This window comes from Brachionichthys hirsutus, chromosome 9, assembly GCF_040956055.1.
Source record: "Brachionichthys hirsutus isolate HB-005 chromosome 9, CSIRO-AGI_Bhir_v1, whole genome shotgun sequence".
NCBI lineage: Eukaryota > Metazoa > Chordata > Actinopteri > Lophiiformes > Brachionichthyidae > Brachionichthys > Brachionichthys hirsutus.
Window position 1 is genome coordinate 13,373,197 of NC_090905.1, and position 22,430 is coordinate 13,395,626.

Consider the following 22,430-nt stretch of genomic DNA (forward strand, 5'->3'; position numbering starts at 1 on the left):
GGGTGAGGCAAAGACACAGAGTTGAACAGAGAACATCTTGGACCTGATTCAGCGCTGATTTACTTTCATGCCGTATTTCTCTTCAGAAGTTAGCCTCGACTTTGAGCCTGAAAAAAACAAGTCAGCGTTAGTGAGATATTGTTTGCCTTAATAACGATCAATCAGCTGCTGATCCAGATTCAAGGGACAGGATTTCATGGTCAATGAGTCACATTATGAGCATCAGATTCTCGTGGGTCAGTGGGTTTTTGATGCAGTGACATAATGGGGAGCTGCATCAATGGAGGATTCATTCTGAATGGCGTCTTTTTAATTTCCTTGGTGCAGAAGCTAAACTGTTAGTTCGACACCGAAACGCACGATGTAATCACCAGTGTTGTTCTCATATAGCTAGTTGTTTGCTGGTATGTTATTCTGATTGCTATCTCTGATCTCTGTCTGACTTGTTCAGCGGAAGCGTTTCTATTTTATTTTATAATGGCATCCTTTCTCCACTAGGGGCCGCTGCAGACGAATTAATCAGCCGCTACCTTTCTTTCAGCAGCCTAACAAAAAGGCCATGCTGAATGTCAGCAGGCACCATGATAATATTACATTCCCTGATGTCGTACTGACTATATGCAATACCTGTCACGTATATTATATCCACACTGTGTAAAACGTGCAATAACATTTTGCATCTGAGCATGCTTCCGTCTGTGATTAAAGTCTTGTGCTTTCATGCACGCATGCACGAACAGATGTAAATGCATATGGTAAGCATGCGTACGTGCAATAATATCGTTCAGCTCAAATGTGCTTACCTAAAGTCTGACCTCGGCACATCGACCTCAAAGAGGAATCTGATGTTGTGTGATCTCATATCATAATTTGTGTGAACAAGCTGAACCTGATCTCGTTGTCACAAACAGTCTCTTCTTCTGTGGTACACAGTGACACGCGGATACTCGGTGAGCTCTGGTTTCAGCTTACTCTGACAAAGCGTCTCTGACAGAGTTTGACTTACAATCCACTCATCACCTTTTATTAGAGGAGGATTTAGAGCCGCCGTCCCCCAGGATAACTCCCCCCCCCCCCCCCCCCCTCGGTTTCATTCCTCTACAAACTCCGCTCTGCAACCGCTGTCCCTCCCCATCCCAGATATTACGCAGGGTGAGCTCAGCCTAATGTTCACAACCCCCTCTGCTGGTCCTTATCCAAGACAAACCCCCTTTGCCTCCATAGTGTGTTTTACCAAGGCCCTCAGCAGCGCCAACGAACACATCTCAGGCACAGCAGAGGCGGCGCTTTGTGCCATCTTTAATCCAGAGGAGATTCTTTGAGTAAGAACAAGTTGTTTCTTCAGCGCCGCCTCATAATAAATAGGTTTAAATGATCAGTAAACAGATTTAATGCCTGTTTGAGTTGAAACATGAGCTATCCTCCTCCATGACCGTCATTACCGGTAAACAGCTGAATCGTGGTCACCCGCTCTAGTCGTATTTAGAAATACTACATCCTTTCAGATGTCAAATGAAGCCGCTCCTCTCTTTGGAGATGTACCAAGCACAACTGCCTGGATGGAAACGGAGCCAGGAGTCAGGAAGGACTCCATCTCCCAGCTGGCCTCAGGAACGGCTGGAGGAAGCTGCGGGACAAACCTGTAGATGTGCACCTTTCTGGCTCTGCAGACGCCACCTGCACGCCGGTGGATGGCGGGCTACAGGGTGCACAGTAAAACTTCATATTCACCGTTACGGATGTCAGAGCTGAGAACCCTCATGTAGCGTGTTAGCCTGGTGAATCAGGTTAGTAGGGAATACTACTCCTTCGCCGTGTGCCACCTGTTTCCTATCTTCTCTTCTTACCTGCCTGTATTTAGTGTCTCCCCCCCTTCAGCTGCAGGTTGGTTGATGTTTCGCGAGCATCTGCCGTCTCATCTTGTGTTTTTCCGGTAAGTTTCCCTACTGATTTCCTTGTGTTTATTCTGGGCTTTCTGATTTTGGGTTGTTTCCTGGATTTCGCTTCCATCATTAGTTGTTGTTGTTGTTTTGTTGGTCTATTAAATCACTGAACTAGACCATAATAATTCTGCCCCTAGTCTGTGCTTGGATCCTCACATTCTGGCACAAGTTAACATTAACAGCGCTACAACACAGTTACAAATACAACCTCAACAATCTCCACCTCAGGGCTCATCGACAGCGGCGGGAGCGTCAGCCAATGTAGTGACTCAAAGAAACATTGCATCAAGCTATTTCAAATATTCTTGGATTCCGAATTCCTCTAGTTGTTTTTATAATAATGCAGTAAATGTATGAATGAATCACCGGCTAGACAGTCCGGCTGGCCGTCGGTCGGCCCGGCAGCGTCTGCAACGTTGTCGATAAATTATTACTTCTCTGTCCCATCTGAGGAGGCTCCTGCAGCGAGTCGCTTCCTCCACATATCTGGATCACAGAGGAGAGTTCTTCTCCCCTTGCAATGCGACTATTGGCATTAATCTCCGATGCAGCATCTGTGAGTCTCTGTTCATTTGTTCTCCAAGCTCGGATTTGCTGTCTCGTATCTGGGCTGAAACCGGGCAGCCAAGTCTCTCCAGGTCCCGGTCGGGCTGTATCCCTGCGGGGTACAGCAGGTGTCTGGACATCGGGTGGGCCTCCGCTTCCAGAGCAATGTGGAAAAATGTACTGTGCAGTAGTAGTAGATACAACATTCACACACAAAAAATGAACCTTATTCGGACAAATGCGAGTTTGTTTTGTGCCCAAAAGCATGTCTGGCTCTGAGTGATGTGCAGAATGTTGCTGCCCCACCCGCATAACAGCAAAGCCCCCAGCTGTGCCCGTAGGTGTGTTTAGGTGCGCTGATGACGCATGCACGCTGGACTATGTGTTTTCAATCGGCTCAATAGTTTCCACTAATCATTGAGTCCCCCTCTGTTTGGTTCTCTGCAGCATCACTGAGGACATTTAAAGGATTTGTCCCTTTCCTGTTTACTGGTCTGGACCTGAAGACGCAGGTGACAGTCGTCTGCGAGACTGAGGACAGCTGATGTCATTTCCTCCACTTAACACTCTTTAAGTCGTATGACCTAGAATGGCCCCAACCTGGGAAACATCTGGCTCAGATAAGATGGGCTCCACATGCGCGTTCATTTTGCAGCAGCACGGAAGAAACTCCACAACAACTGCACAGTTAACCCGGAGACGGGACCATTTCTCGCAGATTGAAGAGTTTAACCGCTGTAAAGTTAACGTTTGATAAGAAATCCTTGTTTGTGCTACATGCAACGATTGTGTGTCGGATTTGAACCGGGCTCTGGAAAATGTGTGTGGGAGAGCCAGCCAGCAGCCTAATTGTGAGTTGTGGGTTATCTAATGGTCTAAATATGCGTTATAAGAGCAGGGGGAGCTTTTTGTATGTAAGCCACAGATTTGATCGCAACAGCGCCCCGACCTTAACGATTGCCCACGTGATTAGATTTACCCCTGGGAACTGAGATTTGGTGCAGAGCGGCTACCGCACGAGCTACGCTGGCATCATTAACCGAGCACTTTGCAGCAAGAAAGGTCTCCATCCGCCTTCAGCCCGCCATCAGCATGCGGTCGGCATTTTTACACAACACACTACATTTCCTTGGTACCACAGTGTTTCACATGCTGTAAACAGGCTGCAGTCTGTGATGCAGATACAGGCTAAGGTTTTCCACTCAATCCTGTAAACAGACACAAATATATTGTAGCTGAATCAAAACTCCAATTATATATATATACCGGTATATATCAAATAAGGGCTATTTGTCAGATTACCACCTCTGTGACGAGATAGCACCTTTCCTGTGTTTTCTTTTCTTGGTTAAATACTCTGCAGGCATGCAAATAACACGGAGAGCTGGGAGAAACCGGATTCCTATCCCAAAAATAATCTGTTCTTCTCAGCAGATTTAAATCCGTGGGGTGAATTATCAGAGCTGCAGTGATTACTGTAATTATTGATGCATTTACATCAAAACCTTTCTCTGTGTGCAGGCATTGTTTGTCAAAAGAATGTTAATGTCTAGCTTTTAAGAGCTAACAAAGATGTGTTTGACCTGTTCAAAAAGGTTCAGAGTTCCCATGGATAGGGAGGATTAGGGAGGGTTGTTGCTGAATGGTTGACGCCATCCAAAAAAAGAGACGTAGCATCTATGAGAAGCCAAACACTAATGTTTGTGGATCAACAGCCAGAGCCAGAGTTAAGAGATGCATTCAGCCCCTGCAGGGCACGGGTGGGGCTCATGAAGGTGTCAGGGCAACGACAGGGAGGACCCAAAAGCACGACGGGAGAAGAGGAATCCAGAAACTGTTCTTTATTAATCACACTGGTTAATCAGTCCAATCCAGCAGACAGATCCGATGGGTCAGGCACACAGGCGGAAGCCACAAAACAGGCAGGTTCAGGATGAGTGCTGGAAGGTAGGATCATGTCACTAACAATCTGGCAGTGAGGTGTGGCATTAACAGAGGCTAAATAGAGTAGGAGCTGATAGAGGATGAGTTGCAGGTGACTGGAATGAACTGATTACAGGAGGATCTGAGAGGACAGGAGAGTTTACTGCATAGGAAAACACCCAGGCAGACAGTCCCGCTGTGACAGAAGGACTGCACATGTTGGGTGGACAGGAACCCGTCAAATCAAAGTGGACAATCCCCAACAATGGGATCAGAGGGCTGATTTTTATTTAAAGTACCCATCATGCATCAGTCTGGAGGTCACATTCTCACAGTGTGGGCCAATCTTGACTTCACATGGTCTTGCTGGTCTTTGTGTGTATTAGAAATCGTTTGGTTACAAACAGCACTCTAAACCATCATTACTAGGGTGGCCTTTTAAAATGCACCACTGATCGACCTCCACTTTGCAGTTTTCCTCAGTCGCTTTGGGGCTTTTCTCACTGCACAGCAGTTAGTGCAATTCTCAAAACGATTAGTGCAAACTGCAAAAGCGCGTCGCCTGCTCAAAATGGATAGTCCACTCCTCAAAAGCATATCTTGACCTCAATGAAGCTGCCAGTGTCGTCAAAATGAGAAGTTTGACACCATCGTTTATGAACTAGAACTAGAGAGTCAAATGGTTTTGTTATGGTTTTATTATGACACTTTATTCTTTCAGTGTTTTCTAAATCAAAAAAAGAAGGTCAGAACTCGGTGACACGACCTGAAAATGCTCAAGACAGAACTAGACACTGCTTGTACAGCCATATGAAAACTACAATAAAGGTACACATTGCTGTAGTTTAGAGAGTAAGTGAGTACAAGATGCTGAATACGTACATTTCACATCTTTACTGTATATGCTCTTTGCAAAGAATGCTGCATCCACGGCTGCTAGCGGGGCCATTGGTGCATAAAGAAAGGGATTAAATCTTCTTGACAGAATTTGATAACTATTTTAACAATTGTGTATCGAATGACTCAAGCAATGTAATGAAGACTATTAGTTTTATTGGGAACGACTATTCAGCAACAAAGTGGAGGGAGCTGGCCTTGATGCATGGACGGCCGACAATAGCATTAAGACAACAATGGAACTCAAGAGGCTCTGAGGGATTCGTTATGGATGTACCACTTTGGCACTTTTGTGTTTTTGAATATATTCATTTCCTCAGGATAAACCTTTTGATCAGTATTTGCAGGCATGAACGTTCTACTTTGTAATATATGAGCACATTACACACTCCTGCTAGCATATATTGTGTTGGCAGTTGCTGTGGAATATTTTACAAAGTTTTCCTGTTGGGATGTTGAGGATTTGTAAGAAATGCAACTTCACTGGATGAAAGTTTAATCAAGCAGTAAAGGTGATGTTTGAGGGCCAGTGAATAATTCCAGCTGAATAACAAGGTAACTGCTTGGGTCTAAAATATGGAAAACGTTTTTATAAGCAGAGCAGAGGTTATATCATAAAGTCTGGGTGGGGAGGAGTTATTATAACTTAATGGGGGGAGCTTTCTGAATTCTATGATACTTTTATAAATGCAAAGGAAACTCGGTGTGAGTACGAGATCAGAGCGTGTAGCTCAGAGGCAACCATTCAATGACATCTGATAATGTGAAGGAACGCCGTTCAGGTCACGTTTATTTGCACAAGCTGTTGCCTGGTTACCCAGACTACTCAGAACTATTGTGAAGATACAAGCAGCTGTCCTATATATAAAGAAGAAAAAGAAACCACTGCTTAGTTTCATTAAATTAAGATCAAATGTGTAATTTGGATTTGTCATCCAGTGGCAAATGAGACTAGAGAACTAGAAGGCTGATTTGCTGTGGTGACCCCTGACGGGAGAAGCCGAGCGGGAAGGAAGAAGAAGTACTAAAGTAAATCTAAACTTAAACCCAACTATAATGGTTGATCTTTGAATGACATCAGAATTGGTATAAATTAGGGCTGATAGGAAACCAGATGTTTCGAGGGATATTTTTTATCATCAGACTCACATTGAAGTTTGTATTTTTTTCACTGCACTGATGTCATGTTGGACAACAAATTTGAAAGCTGTAAAAAAAATAATTTTAGTTTTATTCCTGAGCGTCATCTCAAAACGGTCCTTTTTTGATTCAGCGCTTAATTGTCAAACATTGCGTCATCTGGTTTATGTGTCTTACTACATCTATCACGGCCTTTTGATTGAACATGTTCCTGTCTTATGGTAGATGTTATTCCTTACCGTGCTTTGTTTTCACAGAATTGTATTTGTGGAGGTTGTTTTAAGATGATTGCTGATCAAAGTTAACTTTTTTTTTTTAAGAAACATAATAAATCTAAGAGAATTGGTATATTTGCTCACAGTCGACAGACTAAACCTCCATAATAAGCGTGTGGCGGCTGGTCCAGCTGGCTAACACATTAGCACAGCAACACAAACACTGTCTGAGTGTCTAGCGTGTCTCACTCCAAGTTCACAGCGCTCTGCTTTTCGTCATATCCACACGTGACTCGTGCCAGCGCTGAGCTGTTAGCAGGCCAGTGAATTCCCTGTTATTGGAAAATACCGAACCAATTAAGACGATAATGAAAAATAATTAATAAAGTGAGCAGCTGAAGACGGCTGCTGGTCAGAGGTGGTTTTTAAAGGGAGGTTATTGGGAGTTTGGATGCAAACATTACATTACTTGTCTTTTTTTTTTATCTGTCCAGCTGAGCTTCAGCAGAAAACAGGAACCGTCACAAAAATGTGAAAGTTCAAGATGGTGACTTCCATAAACAGAGGTCGCTGTGAATAATTTTCTTTGAGTCCTCACCCTGATGTTTTCACTATGCTTACCTTATAGGGTGTAGAGACTCTCTGCAGAGCACGGCTGGATCTGCACAGTGGGGGGGGGTGCACTGTTTACACCACAGCAGTCACGCTAGCAGGACCTGTCTAAAAATCACTGGGCTTCTTTTCCACCAACCATCCAGTAAACAGTTCAATCAGTTCTTCGTGTCATAAAAGCCGCAAACGTTTTGAATTTCTTCATTAGGGATTATTAATTATGCTCGGAAACACTCCGTGAGATTTCTGAACTCTGCAGTGAAGTTTTTGGTCCTGCTGTCTTTGTCGGTATCACTTGCAGATTTTCACTGCCTGCTTTCCTTTCCAGGTCGTATTTCACTCCTTTCTTGAACGACACCGCTGCTCCGTTCACCTTTCAGTGCTGCCTTGGGCTGCAGACCTAATTTCAACACACATCTGTTTTCTGGATGACAACTTTCAGCGATCAGCTGGGGCTTCCAGCGAACCAATCACAAGATAGCTCTTTATTTTCTCTGATTATTGGTCGAGGGCAGACATCTGGTTGCACTTAGGAGCGGGTACTTGGATCTGGCTTATTTGGTTTGGTTGGAGTGCGGATTTGAACTCTGAAGGCCTGGCGAGGCGGTTCTCTCTGCATAAGGTTCTGGATGGAAAAACAAATCTTAATGAAGTCTGGCCTTCCATCCTGCAACTTTTGCAGTGTGTCATTGGCAGGCTTTGACACCAAATAGAGCTGTTTTCATCAAGAATGTCAGAGGAAAATTGACCAGAAATCCGACCCTGCAGGCTTAAATAGAAACGAAATTCAGCCTGAAAGGCTCTGTTTGTATATAGAATATAGAAACGCAATGTGTAAATCTAGGATCTGGACAGAACTTTGCAAACCACACATGGTGCTATCTGGTGTCCCACATCCTGCCAGTATATTGCTTTGGTTTTGTTCTAGAGACTGTCAAATCTGGTTGAGAGAGAACTGAATGCTGCACGATTCCTACGTAAGATAAAACATTTTGAAGTGTTCCAGAGAGCCCAGTAATATTCATTGTATGGCTAACAAGCATTCAGTCCTTGTCTGTATGCTATTACATCGTCTGCATCCCTCGGTCTTCATGTAGCATATGAATGAATGAATGCATGAAGGCGTTCCAGATTTAATTGTCTTACAATAGACAATAATGGCATGAACACCAAAACCATGTCGTCATTTTAATCTGGAGTGAAATAAGATTAAAAGCAGAGAAGTGTCTTGCATAATATTCACACACAAGGTCACATTTTAATTGCTGACGATAAATCAGAGCAACCGACTTGATTTAATGCATTGGATTAAAGAAGAATTAAAGTTCTCTGCATCCGTCACGCATCTTTAATATATTTTATCTAGATAAGCTTAATTTTTTTTTGGATTAATAGAATATAGCACTTTATTGTCATTACACACGGTGATGCAACAAAATTAAACAGGCTCTGCACAGTGCAAAAACCAGGTGAAGGTGCAAAAATCAAGTCCAATACAATGCAAAAGACCCCGCCGATAAAAAAGATTGTCTAAAAACAGATCACGTATGAATAAAAATAAAATTAAAAATGAAATAAATATACATGTTACAGCTCAATGCAAGGCATTGTTCTGTATGTGTGGATTTGTAATTTTATTACAAATAACCATCAAGCCATTTGTTTGCTAAAAACTCAATATTCCAGACACAGAAAGGAAAAAAACAAGGCAATAACTCGTCAAACGTGATCAGGTACTTGAGATGATTGTCTTGTAAATGAATGATGTGTCTGCATCGGCCACATGTGCTGCTACGCCCCTCCAGAAAAAGTTAAGACTCTCTCACATGGGACAGTTCCCGCCGGTGCTGTTTGTCTTGTTGCTGCTGGGGTTTGGGGCTTGGGCAGCAAATCAGTCAATAAGGATAAAGTGCATTGAGGAAGGGTTGGTGAGAGTGTGCACGTGCACACACGCCTGTTGCATGTGTAAATATTCAGGGACGGGATGCACAGAGAAGACAGAAAAGAGGTGCAGTGAACAAATCACACCTGCCTAAATCATATAGGAGTCTGTGGTACAATGTGATTTCTAGTCCAGATTCATTTTCGGTATTTATTTTCGCAGCCGGAAACACTTGCAAAATGAAATGCAGGGCATTCATGTTCAGGGCAGCGTCAGAAGCAGCTGGGATGGGAGGCTAAAGTTAGCATGCGTTCCTGAACATTCACATCGCACATAGCTGGTAATGGCGTTTATCACTCTCATCATGAAGCGAACTTTTGCCTTGCTTTCCTTGTGAATGTTACCACAGAATCATTTGAGTTCATTTGCCACACAACGATGTTCACCTGCAAATGAAGAGGCAGACAAAAATGTGTTTGCACCATTCCTGTCCGTCTGCCTGGTGCCTGTTGATGGGGTCGCATGTACTTTGAGAATCCTGCATTCACTGCATCCTCTTCATCCTTCTGGTGTCCGGATGTGTAACCGGAGGAAGGCTGAGCAGAGTTCACAACACTTGTGAAAGCTGAAATGTTTCCTCCCACATGAACATGAAGACATGAAATATGCTAATCTTGCACGTTTGTGTCATTGACATACCTCTAAATCACTAATATGATTTCTTCCCTTCACATATTTCACTTGAAATTCTCTCCCGGTACGGTGCTATGAATCTCCGTCTGTAATCCACCTACCATGCATCATTTAGACTAGAAGGATGTGGTCGGACGAGGTATTGTTTAAACATTAGCAGCATTAGCAAACAGCCCCAGTAATGGGAAACCTCATTCATTCGAATGTTACTCAACCCTGGTCCAGGGAGGAACTTGTCATTGGATTTCACTGAAACACATAAATAAAACGACCGCAGAATCTCGTTTGACTCATTTTCCATCCGAGAGGAATTTAGTCTGTCGATGCTTCGTACCGTAATCTGTAGGAAAACAATTCAGCATGGCATTAACTTAACTTTGGATGACTTGTGGTGGAAATAGATGACTCTTTGTTAGAAGGGCGACCCCCCGAGAACCTCCTCAAGGACCCCCGGGGGAACTCGGACCCCACTTTGAAAACCGCAGTTGTATTGGTCCATATTGTATAATTATGAAGCATATTTTCTGGGTCTCTGGTGATTGCAGTTGAAGGTTATTTATTTGCCTTGAGCGTGCCGTCGGAATAGTGTGATCTTGTTAAACGCGCTCTGACTACGGCGGCGCCCTCACCCATTTCCCTCACCGAATCTACAAAGGGTGCAACGATACACAAAATTCATGGTTCTATACTTTTTCGATACAAAAAAACATAAATTTACACGCCTTTTTTTAACTTGTGGTTTGTTGAAATGGCCACCATTTGTTTCAACTCAAAAATACAGTTTTTCAATTGACTCAACTATAGGACGCCGCTTGTTAGAAATCTCTATCTCTAATATTAAATGCACGACAGGAGAATCCGATCAGGTTGGAGTTCGGTGGTGAGATAGAGGCCCCCACCCTACGTGCCTGTGTCAAATTCCGTCGGTCAATAATCAACCAAGATATTGAGGATCAAATTATGAAGCTCCATTTATTGCAATGTTAGTGAAAATTTCAAAGTGATCCAGAATCCAGGATCTCTTCTGGATCAACACCCAAATGTCTCTGTTCCTGGTAACATTCCCAACATTTCCTGAGAATTTCATCAAGATCTGTCCGTAACGTTCTGAGTTATCTTGCTAACAGGCAGATAAAAGCATAACCTCCTTGGGGGAAGTGAAGATCTTGGAGCTGTGGTCCTGACCTGGTCCTGATCGGAGCGCGTTTCAGTCAGCTTCATTGTGGAGCTCGTGATGAAGCCGAGCCAGCATTCTGACACAGGTCTTGTTATTTTCCTGAGCACGGTGGACTTGGGATCCTCCGGATTTGCTCCGAAGGCAAACTGGCGAGGGTCCAGGCTGACTTAGTTTTCTTGAACCTCCATCTCAAAGGAGGGTGTGGGTGAACATCAGGGCAGAAGTCGTATACACTGCACATTAGGGGTGAAGGGTGACGTCTTAAAGCACGTGTGATGTCCTCTGTGCGTGTTAGGAAATGTGCCAGATGTCACCAAGCCCAGCATCCTCATCCACATTCATTCTCAGCAGGATTTTTTATGCACATCTTAAAGCGATGTTGTTCCAGATGTATAGGACAGGAAGAGGTCCTGCGAGGATCCTGCAGGCAAACACTGATCATCTGGTCTCGTCCCTCTCTGATGTCGTAAACCAGTGAACAACATCTCATTTAACTCGATTCAGGTAAATCCCGTTCAGGGGCAAAGGTCTGGTCTGAATTAGCCTCGCTAGCAGCAGTGTTCCAGGTACCAAGAATGGAAATCTGGAAATTAAACTAATTCCATCACAAACTGCGCTTGAACCTGATGAGGTAGATGAGCAGCCCCCCCCCCCACGGCAAAACCCTCCAGTCCACATGGTCTGTATCACGTTATGATCTCACCAGAGACGAGTCATGACTTCAGCGCAGCAGCGCCAGGCCTCACACATCATCATTACGGCTCTTTGTTTTACGACCAAATCCACACACGTGAAGAAATCACGAAAAAGCACTCTTGGATATCTTTTGGAAATTTATTGGACATAATGGATACAGAAATATAATGCAAATTTACAGCATATATATATATATATATATATATATAAAAGATTCAAAAACCAAAGGAAATTAAAGCGGCTTATCAAAGGTTTCCATATGTACAGCACATAAAAAAAGTTAATTCTGATATCATGAGAAAGATCAGACTCATCATTTGCTTTCAGATTGGAAAATAAAACAAAGAAACTGCTATAAAACCACATCGGGGGGGCAAATTGTTCAAAAGCAGTGTAATCTATACACTTTTCAACTCAGGCACATGTTACGTTCACGCACAAACCAAAACACACAGTACACAAATTACACATTCACAAAAAAAACATGAGGTAGTCACATAGTTAAAAAATACAATCAATAACCAGATCGATGGATTCGTGCTCCAGGTCACCACTAATAGGAGTCATATCATGATATTCTAATTCTGTCTATGGCTGTGGGCGGGAAGTGCTGGAGGTTTTCCCAGCATGCACTGAGGCCAACAGCAAGGAGGGATGTTGATATTTGAACAGCGCCTCTTGTGAGTTGAGTTTTTACTTTGACTGAAAGAATACCCCCTTGTTATGTCCAAATATTGGATCCAGACTCTCAGTCATTTAACAGCGGGACACGAGGGCGTTGTGTGTGTGTGTGTGGGGGGGGGCTGCACGAGGGAGATGGGTTTGATAAGAGAAACCTGGAAATGGCAGGAATGTCAGAAAGCCTTCATCCCAAGGTGACTGCTGATTACAGGCTGCAGCACATTTTCACTTCTCATCTGTCTCGGTTTATTCTGCGAGTAGCGTGACAATAACAATGGCGCCCCACACCCCACCGCTGTGCAGCCATCGTGTCGCTCTGCCTTACGGACTTCAGCGGGCTCTGGGCATGGACACGAGGCAACAGGCCCGTTCAAATAAACACGTTGCTCCCCAACCTAGTGGTTCTAATACAGCTCAATAACAAACGTTATTGAAAACAGCTGCTTTTCCAGAAACAGAGTTGGACTTTCTCCACATTCATTCTAGCCGAGTACACACATAGTAATTATACATTTCATTTTCTCTGCGGTTTAACTGCTGCCATCAGTGGTTACAGATTTGCGGGGGGGTCCATCATATTTCGGGGATAAGTATCATTGTTGTGACAACAGAGGGGCGTAAACAAGTTTGAGAGCTTAGTTTTGGAAACCTATGAGACAATTTATGAAGAAATGACTGAATGGGTGACTGATGAAATGCTTAAGATGGTGAACTGATGATCCTACTGTGTGTTCCGTTGGTGTGAGAGTGAATGCATGAGAGAAATAGCATCAGGGGCTGCATCCCTCACCACCAAAGGCTGTTTAGAGTTCTGAGGAGTCGATTGACTAGAAAACACATATTACATAAATGCAAGTTCAGTTCGGAAAATATATTACCCATCTTTTAACATCTGATTTCTTTACTTCAGTGAAATGTGTTGGAAAACAAAAACCGGCATCAATATGTGACAACTCGAACGCTGAGTGGTCGATAGCGAGATGGAAATTATATAACAAAGTCTAAAGCGCAAGAAAACAAGTTCGGGTAACAAAAGAAGGTCATGCTTGGCTGGAATAGTATATTTATACTGCATAATCACACAGTTATTACATGTTTTATGACACACTCTATAATAAGCACATGAAATATAAAACTGCATCGTGGAAGCGTTTAAACAGCTGGATTCTTTTGTCTGTGTTTGTTTGTATGGATGGATTTTAAATTGTGAAAAATCAATTGATGCTTTTCACTTTTCTGGATCATTAAAATTCAAATAATTGACTCATTTTGTATCACAAATGTGAAAACGTCTTTTTCTTCAGCCAAAGTGTCATAAAACATGCCGTGAAGCCTTTATATGAGCACATCCAAAATTCACAGTACGAAGACACAGAATACAATAAATTTCTCTAGGTAAATATATTCCAAAATAAAATTCTATACACTCACATATATATATATATACCTATATATTTATACTCTGTTCCCTCTGTAGAAAACTTTATACATGTCTATATAAGAAAAGAATAAAAGCTTTGAGACAATAGTCGGTCTGTTTTTAAGGTTGGGGGAGACTTCTTAATTTCAAAGTGCCCACTTAATTCCCCATAAAGACGGATTCAACGTATACAGGCGGTAGGAAGGCACATCAACAACCAATCATATTATTCTGTGGAGAAGTAAAGAAAACATGACAATATACGTTCAGAAGAAGCTTCAGCTACAGATCATTCAACGCACCAACAATGGAAACATTTATACAAAGGCAAAAAAAAAAGTTAATATGAAAAGAAATTACAGAATCTTATTGTCAATTATCCAACAGGGAAAAAAAAGTATTTAAATCATGTAGATTTTAATGTAATTTAAATTAGCAGTTTCTTTGGTATAAATGTTCATTATTTCATGTCATTGAATTATTCCTCAGACCAACCTGGCAAAGCAGATTATTTTATCGATTGCATGAGGAGTACTGGAATCTAAATTCTTTATTTTTTATCATATTTTTTTATCTCACACATAACGCTTTCGATCATTTACAGTATTCACAAAAATATACACGTCTGACATAATTTTGGAAAATGTAATGCCACTCTCATGTTTGCATGCTGAGCACAGAGCTTTAGCCAGGAGGAGATTAGCATATCTTAGCATGAAATACTGGAAGCAGGCAGGAACAGCTAGCTTGGAAACCTCCCTAACTGTGTTCTGTTTGATTTATCTGCACATTGGAAAAAAAAGGAAAAGGACAATTTGTGGTGTGGGGGTGGTGTGGGGGTGTGTGTGTGTGGGGGGGGGGGGGGGGCATCATAAACTATTTCAAAGCATCCTAAGATATTTCTTTCTGATCTGGGTTTTCAGGCTTAGCCAATCTTTTCATCCCCCTGTGCTATGCGCTGTGGCTCATGCACAGACATGTTAATATACACCCCAAACTGTTGAGCTATTCCTTTGACACACGCTATTAAAAGGGAACCCATAATACCCCTGTGAAGTTGTTCAACATCAATGACACAAGTACTCAGATCCTGTTTCTCTAACTACTGCATAAAATATACCTCTGAGGGAAAGAGGCGTTGAATGAGTACATTATTTAACGTGGCTTTTTTTTTTTATATATCAGTATATCTTTCACATTTTTCTTTCACATTTTGTGTTGCTCGCTCTTCTGAATACATTCAATAACAACGCTGATTTTAAAAGAACTTAACTCTGTCAAGATGACGACTCCTGTTCGTGCTGCGCTTTGTCTCAATAGTGGTTGCCTTTGCTCATTTGCTGCTTTCAGGACTGCACGTTGTAAAGGAAGGTGTTATAGTCCAGCTGCTGTCCAGTACAAAAGGACAGCAGCCAGGAAAAGCAGCATTTGGCTTAGAAATATATGCCTGGTACAAACTCACCTTTGGTTTTTGGGGTCACCGCGCCGGGGCTTATTACTATTACAGACCAATGCAGCTTGCGTCTGCACAGTCAAAGTAGCGTTTACACAAGGACCAATAATGTTATTCTGTGTTTCCGTTGTCTTGGAACTTTTTCCTTCCTATGTTATCTTCCAGAATAGTTCCTGTACTGGAAGGAAATGAGCGGGCCGGTCCCGGCTAGCCGTCAGGCCCAGCAGGTCGCGTGGTGCGCTACGCTGTGCTGCTGCTGGAGCAGGGCGTGCTCTGCGTGCTGCCGATGCTGTGGGCAGCACTGCTGTTCGCCGACGCAGGCTGGGGCTTCTGGATCTGCTGTGCGCCAGCTGCCCCGCCTAGGCAAAGACCAGGGGAAGGAGTGGACAGGAAGGGAGGAGGGAAAACTGATATAAATGGCAGAGCATGACAAATCTGAGGTAAAGCTGCAAAAGGTCTTTTACTAAGACGCTGTAAAGTAAAGGCATGTCCGGTTCAGTCGTCTGACTGCAACCGACACATTTAGATTTCAGGAAAGATTACTTGGCAAAGGTGCAAAGTACAACACGAAAGATTCTGATTCTCTTGGTCTTTTCCGTTCTTCAAGCAATCATGCGTCACAGAGTCACACAATACTCTGACCCAAACATTTCACTCGAGACAGCGCAGAAACAACGGCTCACAGGGCCTCAGATCGTATCGCAGACGCAAAGCGAAAAAGAGGATTCTCACTCGTCGAGTTCATTTCGTTCGCTTTCAGCTGCACAAACATCGGGCACGGCTTTCGGACATGAGGTCTGACCACAGACTGGCTTATTGTTTGATGCCTAAACGAACATTTCATTACGTAGAATCAATCCAGTGCTTAAAACGAAGAGGAAAATGAAAGTCGTATACAGCCGCCTCTTTTTGACAATACAATTTGTGTGTGTGTGTGTGTGTGTGTGTGTGTGCCTGCATGCATTGTAGGCATATGTGTGCAGAGGCCATCCTGCTGCCCCCCCTCCCTCGTTGGGGCCCCTCAGAACTGTTAATGCTTACCAGAGCAAAGCTGTCAGGGGCTTTCTATCACAGGAATAAGAGCTGCAGGAAAAAAAGCGATTGGATCCACCTCCTCTGTGAGGAAATAGAAATTCCCAGTCCATGCTATTCTCTTGCTTTTTTTTGTACGTGAAACATTGAATAATCGCGCGAGTTAAACTACGGAGTGAAGGAACAAGTTGCAGTTCAGCCTTTGAGCTTGCTAGCATTTGCTAATTGGGGCTACGTTTGGCTCGGTCCGATGGAGGTGACACCTGCTATGCAGTTATTTGGTTATAAATCAGAGTATTAAGTGATTAGAGTGTAACTGAAATCCACTGTGAATGCATTTAACAAGTGTCATTGCAATCAATCCAGTCACCTTTGAGATATTTAAATGTGCAGGACGGAGTGCAGTTTTCTCACAAAGTTCATCTGAGTATTGTGAGGGCATGTGACTACAGACAAAGTGAGAACTGTCAAATACTAATCATGGATTGCTGTTAAACGTGTCTATATTGCTGTCAGCCTGAGCAGGAAACAAATGCCAACGGGTGCATGCAGGGGGCGCTTTTGTCAGGCAGACAGCAACACTGTCCTGGGGGGGGATTAAAATCAAATGTGTTTTAATTTTCCTTCAGTATGTACACTAGTTTAAAATACTTTTTAGTTGTTTTGGGGGATTTACAGAGAACTGCCAACATTTCCATGTAAGGTAATTTCAGCCCAGAGAGCCCAATGAGGCTTATTCTGAAAGCATCAGCTGGAACGTGAGAGTTTATCTGCACATTGTGAAAATGTTTATTTAACTATTGCTCTGCTGTTTCGCTGTACTTTGGAGCATCTTTGGTAAAGCAGCCATTTACAGTTTCTTTGTCACTTAAATAAAAGGCTTTTCAAACAAAGGGCCAACACTAATATTGAGATAAAGATAAGGGCATAAGAAATCTGATAGCTGATCGTTTCTTCGACATGAAATAGTGTAAAATGCACGCCTGGAACTTTAAACAGTTTATAACAGAGCTGACAAGTGTCTCTATGGCTGGCACTTTCACAAATGTATGACTCGACCCTTCAAGGCCGCGAGCGTCGTTCAAAATGTGAAACCAGCCTGAACCTAAACTCTCTGTTTTCTGAATGTCCCGACTGAAACTCAAACACGCTGACCCCGTTTTTTTGAAAGACAATGAGGAGAACACATCAGCCAAGGGCCGACAGGTCAACGGCACAGCGGATCCCCATCCAAAGCAGTCAGGCCAAGGAGAACAGGGCGGCTCTGTGCGCCGGTGAAGCCAGAGGGCTACTGGGAGCACACTTCCTGTGAGGGGTCAGCTGGAGTCAGCCGGCTGGGGACGATGGGGAAGGTCTTGGCATCTAATGGACAGATTGTGTATCTTTTCCTGTGGGTTCCGCTGAACCCAACAAGGGGAATTTCCAACTGTTCTCCAGCCATTGTGCTGTGACTATTTGCTGCCCACCCCAGCAGCCCTCGAAACATTCAAAGGCAGGAAGGAGAAGAGCGGTTGCTGCTGACCAACAGGATATATTTACAGTAGGGGAGTCAATATGCTATTGTGAGCCGGCTCCTGTCAGCAGCAGGATGTTTGGCACCGAGACGCTCGGACATTCCTTGGGTTCTTATCTTTCCATTAACGGCGAGTGAAGCCGGAGCCGTGGGGCGGCAGGTGAAGGACCTACCTGTGTGTGAGTAGATGCACCACAGGGCTCCAGTCAACAGAGCCCCGATAACGAAGGCTGCAAACGCGATGCCCACCACCGTCGGAGTGTCCAGCACATACAGCGCGTCTGGGAAGCAAAGCAGCGCAGTTCACATCAACATTAGATGCTGACATGGCAACTTTAGATCTGAAATATATACACCTAAAACCTCTTTATTTATTCATGTATCTATTTTATATTTAGCTATCTATTTATTATTTAGCTATTAAACATGTAACACACTGTGTCCACGCAATGTTCATACAAACACATACAAAACTAAACTAAAGTGATTTTGTAGAATAACTTACTGTCAGCAGGAGGCTCCGGCGGGCTCTGGGATACTGCCAAAAAAAAAAAAGAAGAACTAATTTGAATGTATGTTGACTAACCGATGCACAGAATACATTATGAATTGTAATTATTTAAAACACGGTGTAGTTGCGAGTCACAGGCGGGATCAGCGGATATCGCTCCGCGTTGATAGTCGGTCTCACGGGAATGCGATACGGAAAGCCGAAGCAGGAAAACGCTGATAGAGCAGCCGATCTGAAAGATGATGTCCTAAAGGATGGACTGCTGACATCTGGACGGCTTTCAAAAGCCAGCTTAGCTCTCATGATGCTTTTACTAAGGCTCTTGTGTACTGGTGAACTCAAGAGGCGAGCCTGGTGCTTGTCCAAGACTTCAGCACAACAGGAACGACTCTAGGAAAGAACACCTTTGAGTTATTATCTCGCAGAATGGCTGATGACAGGCCATCAGAAGGACTCTAATCTGAGACGGGAGGACGGCTGCAGGACGTCCCCTCTGCCACCCTTCACCCCATCTCATCGCTCACATGATCTGTCCCGTGTGACTCGCTCTAGGAATGCAAACAATGCTTCCGACCCCACAAACTCACATGTTGGGCTTAACGAAGGAAAATGACCATGACTCTTATCTAGCCACACCAAGCTGAAAACCGATGACTAAAGAAAACACACGGATGTGTGCGAGGAACAAAGTCTGTTTGTTCTCCCTTTTAATTCACGACTTCTGTTTGCCTGTTGAAGCTGCGGGAATCGTTTGACCCGGCCTGACATCTCAATGAGCGGCATTAGTTTATGTAAGCAGGCCTGAGCGGGCGCCTCACCTCTGTAATGATTTGTTGTGGTTCAACTCTGACCTCCGAAAGCAGACCACAGCTTTTCACCACAGCGAGAATTCTGTCCAATCGGCCGCCGGCATCGCGGCCAGCTGATAATGTGCAGTCTGGTTTAGCTACTGGTCCACAATCTGCTCAGACGTGAATCCAAGCTCTTTTTGTAGCTTTTATGAATTATAAGATGAGTTTAATAATACATGATACTTCTCCTGCTGTGATGATTGCAAACGCAACTTAATTAACACTAGCAGCTCCTCCAATGATCATTTCAGCTTCTGCTTACGTGTAGCACTAACTCTTTGAGGACCGCGCGCGATCCTCTCTGATCCGTAGGCCAGCGTTAGCTCTTCGGGATGCTGCTCTCCTTGTGTTGTGTGTTTACATAATCTAGTTCATGGAAAATGAGCCCACTGTGTGCTGGTATTCTGGCAGGGCAGACTGCTGCCTAATAGAACGGTCACTCATTGCAGCAGATTTCAGTCAGCGTGTTCGCTCATAATCTGCATCTGACTTTACTGGACGCGCTCTCGTTCTGTGGGAAATGTTTGTTTTGTTAAGCAGAAGCCAGTTTGGTGCATTTTTTGTGTCGTCCTAGTAACAAACAGGCCAAACAGCAAAGCGCCACACAAACTAGTGAAAACAAAACTTCACTCGTGTAGATAGGAAAAAAAAAACCCCATCCAACTGAGTTCATAGGAGCAAATAATGACTTTCACGATCTAAGAGTCAGCCTGCCTTCCAACAAGGAGGTAAAGTTTAGATCGCCTTTCGTCTGTTTGTTATTCAGTTAGTAAAATCGCTCAGAAAGTCTTTCATGGATCTCATGGCATCTTGTAAAAATGATCAGAGGCAGGACCAAATCATGGCTGTTGGTTTTTCTTCTTTCACTTTGTTTAATATTGTAAGACGGGTCACTTCCCAGCAGCATGGTGGTGTAGCGGGTAGTGCTGTCACCGCACAGCAAGACGGCTCCGGGCTCGATTCCTATCCGTGTGGCGTTTGGTGGAGGAGGGGCGTTTCTTAATATACTTGTCAGCATGGATGGATCCGGGGGGGGGTCTTTGTATCACAAGATAAACTCTGAAGCTGGGAGCCGTCACAAATCCTCCAGCTCTCCTTACATGACAGGTTTTTGTTTTGCCACTAAGTAATCTTTAGCATTTCTGTATTTCTGTGTTCTAGTTTTGTGTTTTGTGATGCGTCTGTACTTGTATGTTTTTTGTAACTTAGTCATTACTGTTACATGTAGCACGATTTCACAGAGAAACATTCCTAGTCTGTGAACCCTCACTGACAATGGCAATAAACACCTTCTGATTCTGATTCTGATGTTGACTGCTCATTTCATATGGAGAAATGCTGATGTGTCAGTCTTGCACGGATCAGAATGATGATACAATAAACTCACGCGCCAACAGCGCTGAGTCAAACCGACCACAGCGCTCTTGTTGATGTCACTGCTCAGAGGGGATGCTGATTCGAAAAGCTCTGGCGGTCTACCAAAGATTGAGTCCTCGTGATATCACCCCATCTCAGTTTATGTCATAATTACAACATACAGTACACACACACACACACACGCTCACAAAGTGAGTGAATGATTGACTGAAACAAATGATGATCGAGGGGCCTCCCTGAGCCAACAGTTGGAACACCATTCCCCTCACATATAGACACACACACACACACACACACTCTCTCTTCCCCTCTCCAGAGGCGAGGCCACAGTGAAGGTCCTAAGTGAAAACAACTGGAGCTCGGTTCTTCTCTTGTTCCGCCTCTCCTTCAGCATGAACGTATGAACTGGTCCAGAGGAGGCACACTGGGCCTCAGCATCATCACACTCCCTTTTCCTGGGGTTAGCTACATGCTAGCATGCACACCCACCGCTGTGCATGGACAATAATGTAAACAGACACGTATGTGTGTGTGTGTGCGCATGCACATACGCATACGCACAACTGAACACACACAGGTGGAGGCTGCGCCTAATCATGGCCAGATGTGGGAAAGTGATGTGCAGAGTTTTGTGGGTTGTGTGGTGCAGGCGCCTCACATCAGCTTCTCACATGACTCCCGTTTCCTTATCACACTCAGAGGTCCGAGCTGAAACCACAGCGTGTCGCTCTGATATGCATCTTTGTTTAGGACGAGCTCAGGTCGTAGGTGAAGGTGTAGATAACGTAACCTAACCTTAAACTAACCTGCTACGTCTGGTTGTCCAGATCCATCCACCACAACCAGAGGCTTGGTGGAGGTCTTTGTGTTCATCATCATTGCCAGAATGTTGTTCACGCTGAGAGAATCACAGGTCTCACTGGGTCGGAGGCACTGGGTGGAAAACATAAACCAAGTGAAAGGTTTAAAAACGAAGATGATGCCTTAAGAGAGAGACGCCTGTTTTATTCTGCTACTAGAGACCTGTGGACCTTTTATTGGTTCATATTTCTGGCTGGCTTTCTTCACGCTGTAACTGCCACACCTACCACAACTCTCCTCAAACAAACACTGCTAACACTAAACACCCCCGGAGAGAATAATAAAAAAAAAACCCATATAAGGCTTGTACAGTAGAATGATGGAACATGCAGAAGAATAAAAGGAATCTGTGGATGATTCTGCTGCATACCGGCGGCAGTCTTTGACTGTTCTGAGATCTCTTGGAACAGAGACACAGCTCGCAGTGGAGGAAAAGCAGGGACATGTTGTACTGTGAGTGGAAGGTGAAGCTGAAACGTTTCTTCTCCATCTGTGCACGAGGCACAGGGAAGTCCTTCTGAGGATAGAAGGTGACGGAGTCGTCCGTGGGGCAGACGGTCTCGATCAGGGTGTAGTCCGAGGCCATGCTGGGGTTGGAGTTCGGAGAAATAAAGCATGATATGATGGTGAATCCCAGCTCCGGATCGGGCGCAGTTGATGTAACCTGAAGCATATGAGAGAGGATATAAACAAAATGCATTCCTCAAATACAAGGATCATTTGCAACAATAACGTATTTTATATTTTACATAACGCCAAGATGGTAACGATCGCAGTGAAAAAGTCTCACGTTAACTTTTTGGGAACTACACATCCAACTAGGGATGCCCCGATCCGATCTCGTGATAGGAAATCGGGTCCGATCACGTGTTTGCAGACTTGATCGGAATCGGACGTTACCTCCCGATCAGGACTCGGATATATATGGATCGTTACTTTCATTACTTTTTATCAGATCTGGAGTCACGCTGTGGTACAGAGTGAGACCTCTCTACTCCACACAGAGA

The 22,430-nt window shown here is 43.9% G+C and overlaps 1 protein-coding gene across 1 annotated transcript in view; it reads right to left on the bottom strand.

Moving 5' to 3' along the window:
• Positions 1-15,518: 15,518 nt before the first annotated feature.
• The window catches only part of tgfbr3 (transforming growth factor, beta receptor III), a 42,344-nt gene continuing 35,432 nt past the window's right edge, over positions 15,519-22,430 (bottom strand). Inside the window, exons 12-16 of the mRNA XM_068743403.1 lie at positions 21,794-22,087; positions 21,369-21,495; positions 18,329-18,361; positions 17,997-18,104; positions 15,519-15,637 (exon numbers count right to left, since the gene is read on the bottom strand). Of these exons, the coding sequence (XP_068599504.1) occupies positions 15,519-15,637; positions 17,997-18,104; positions 18,329-18,361; positions 21,369-21,495; positions 21,794-22,087 (681 nt within the window). The remainder of the gene's footprint in view (positions 15,638-17,996; positions 18,105-18,328; positions 18,362-21,368; positions 21,496-21,793; positions 22,088-22,430) is intronic.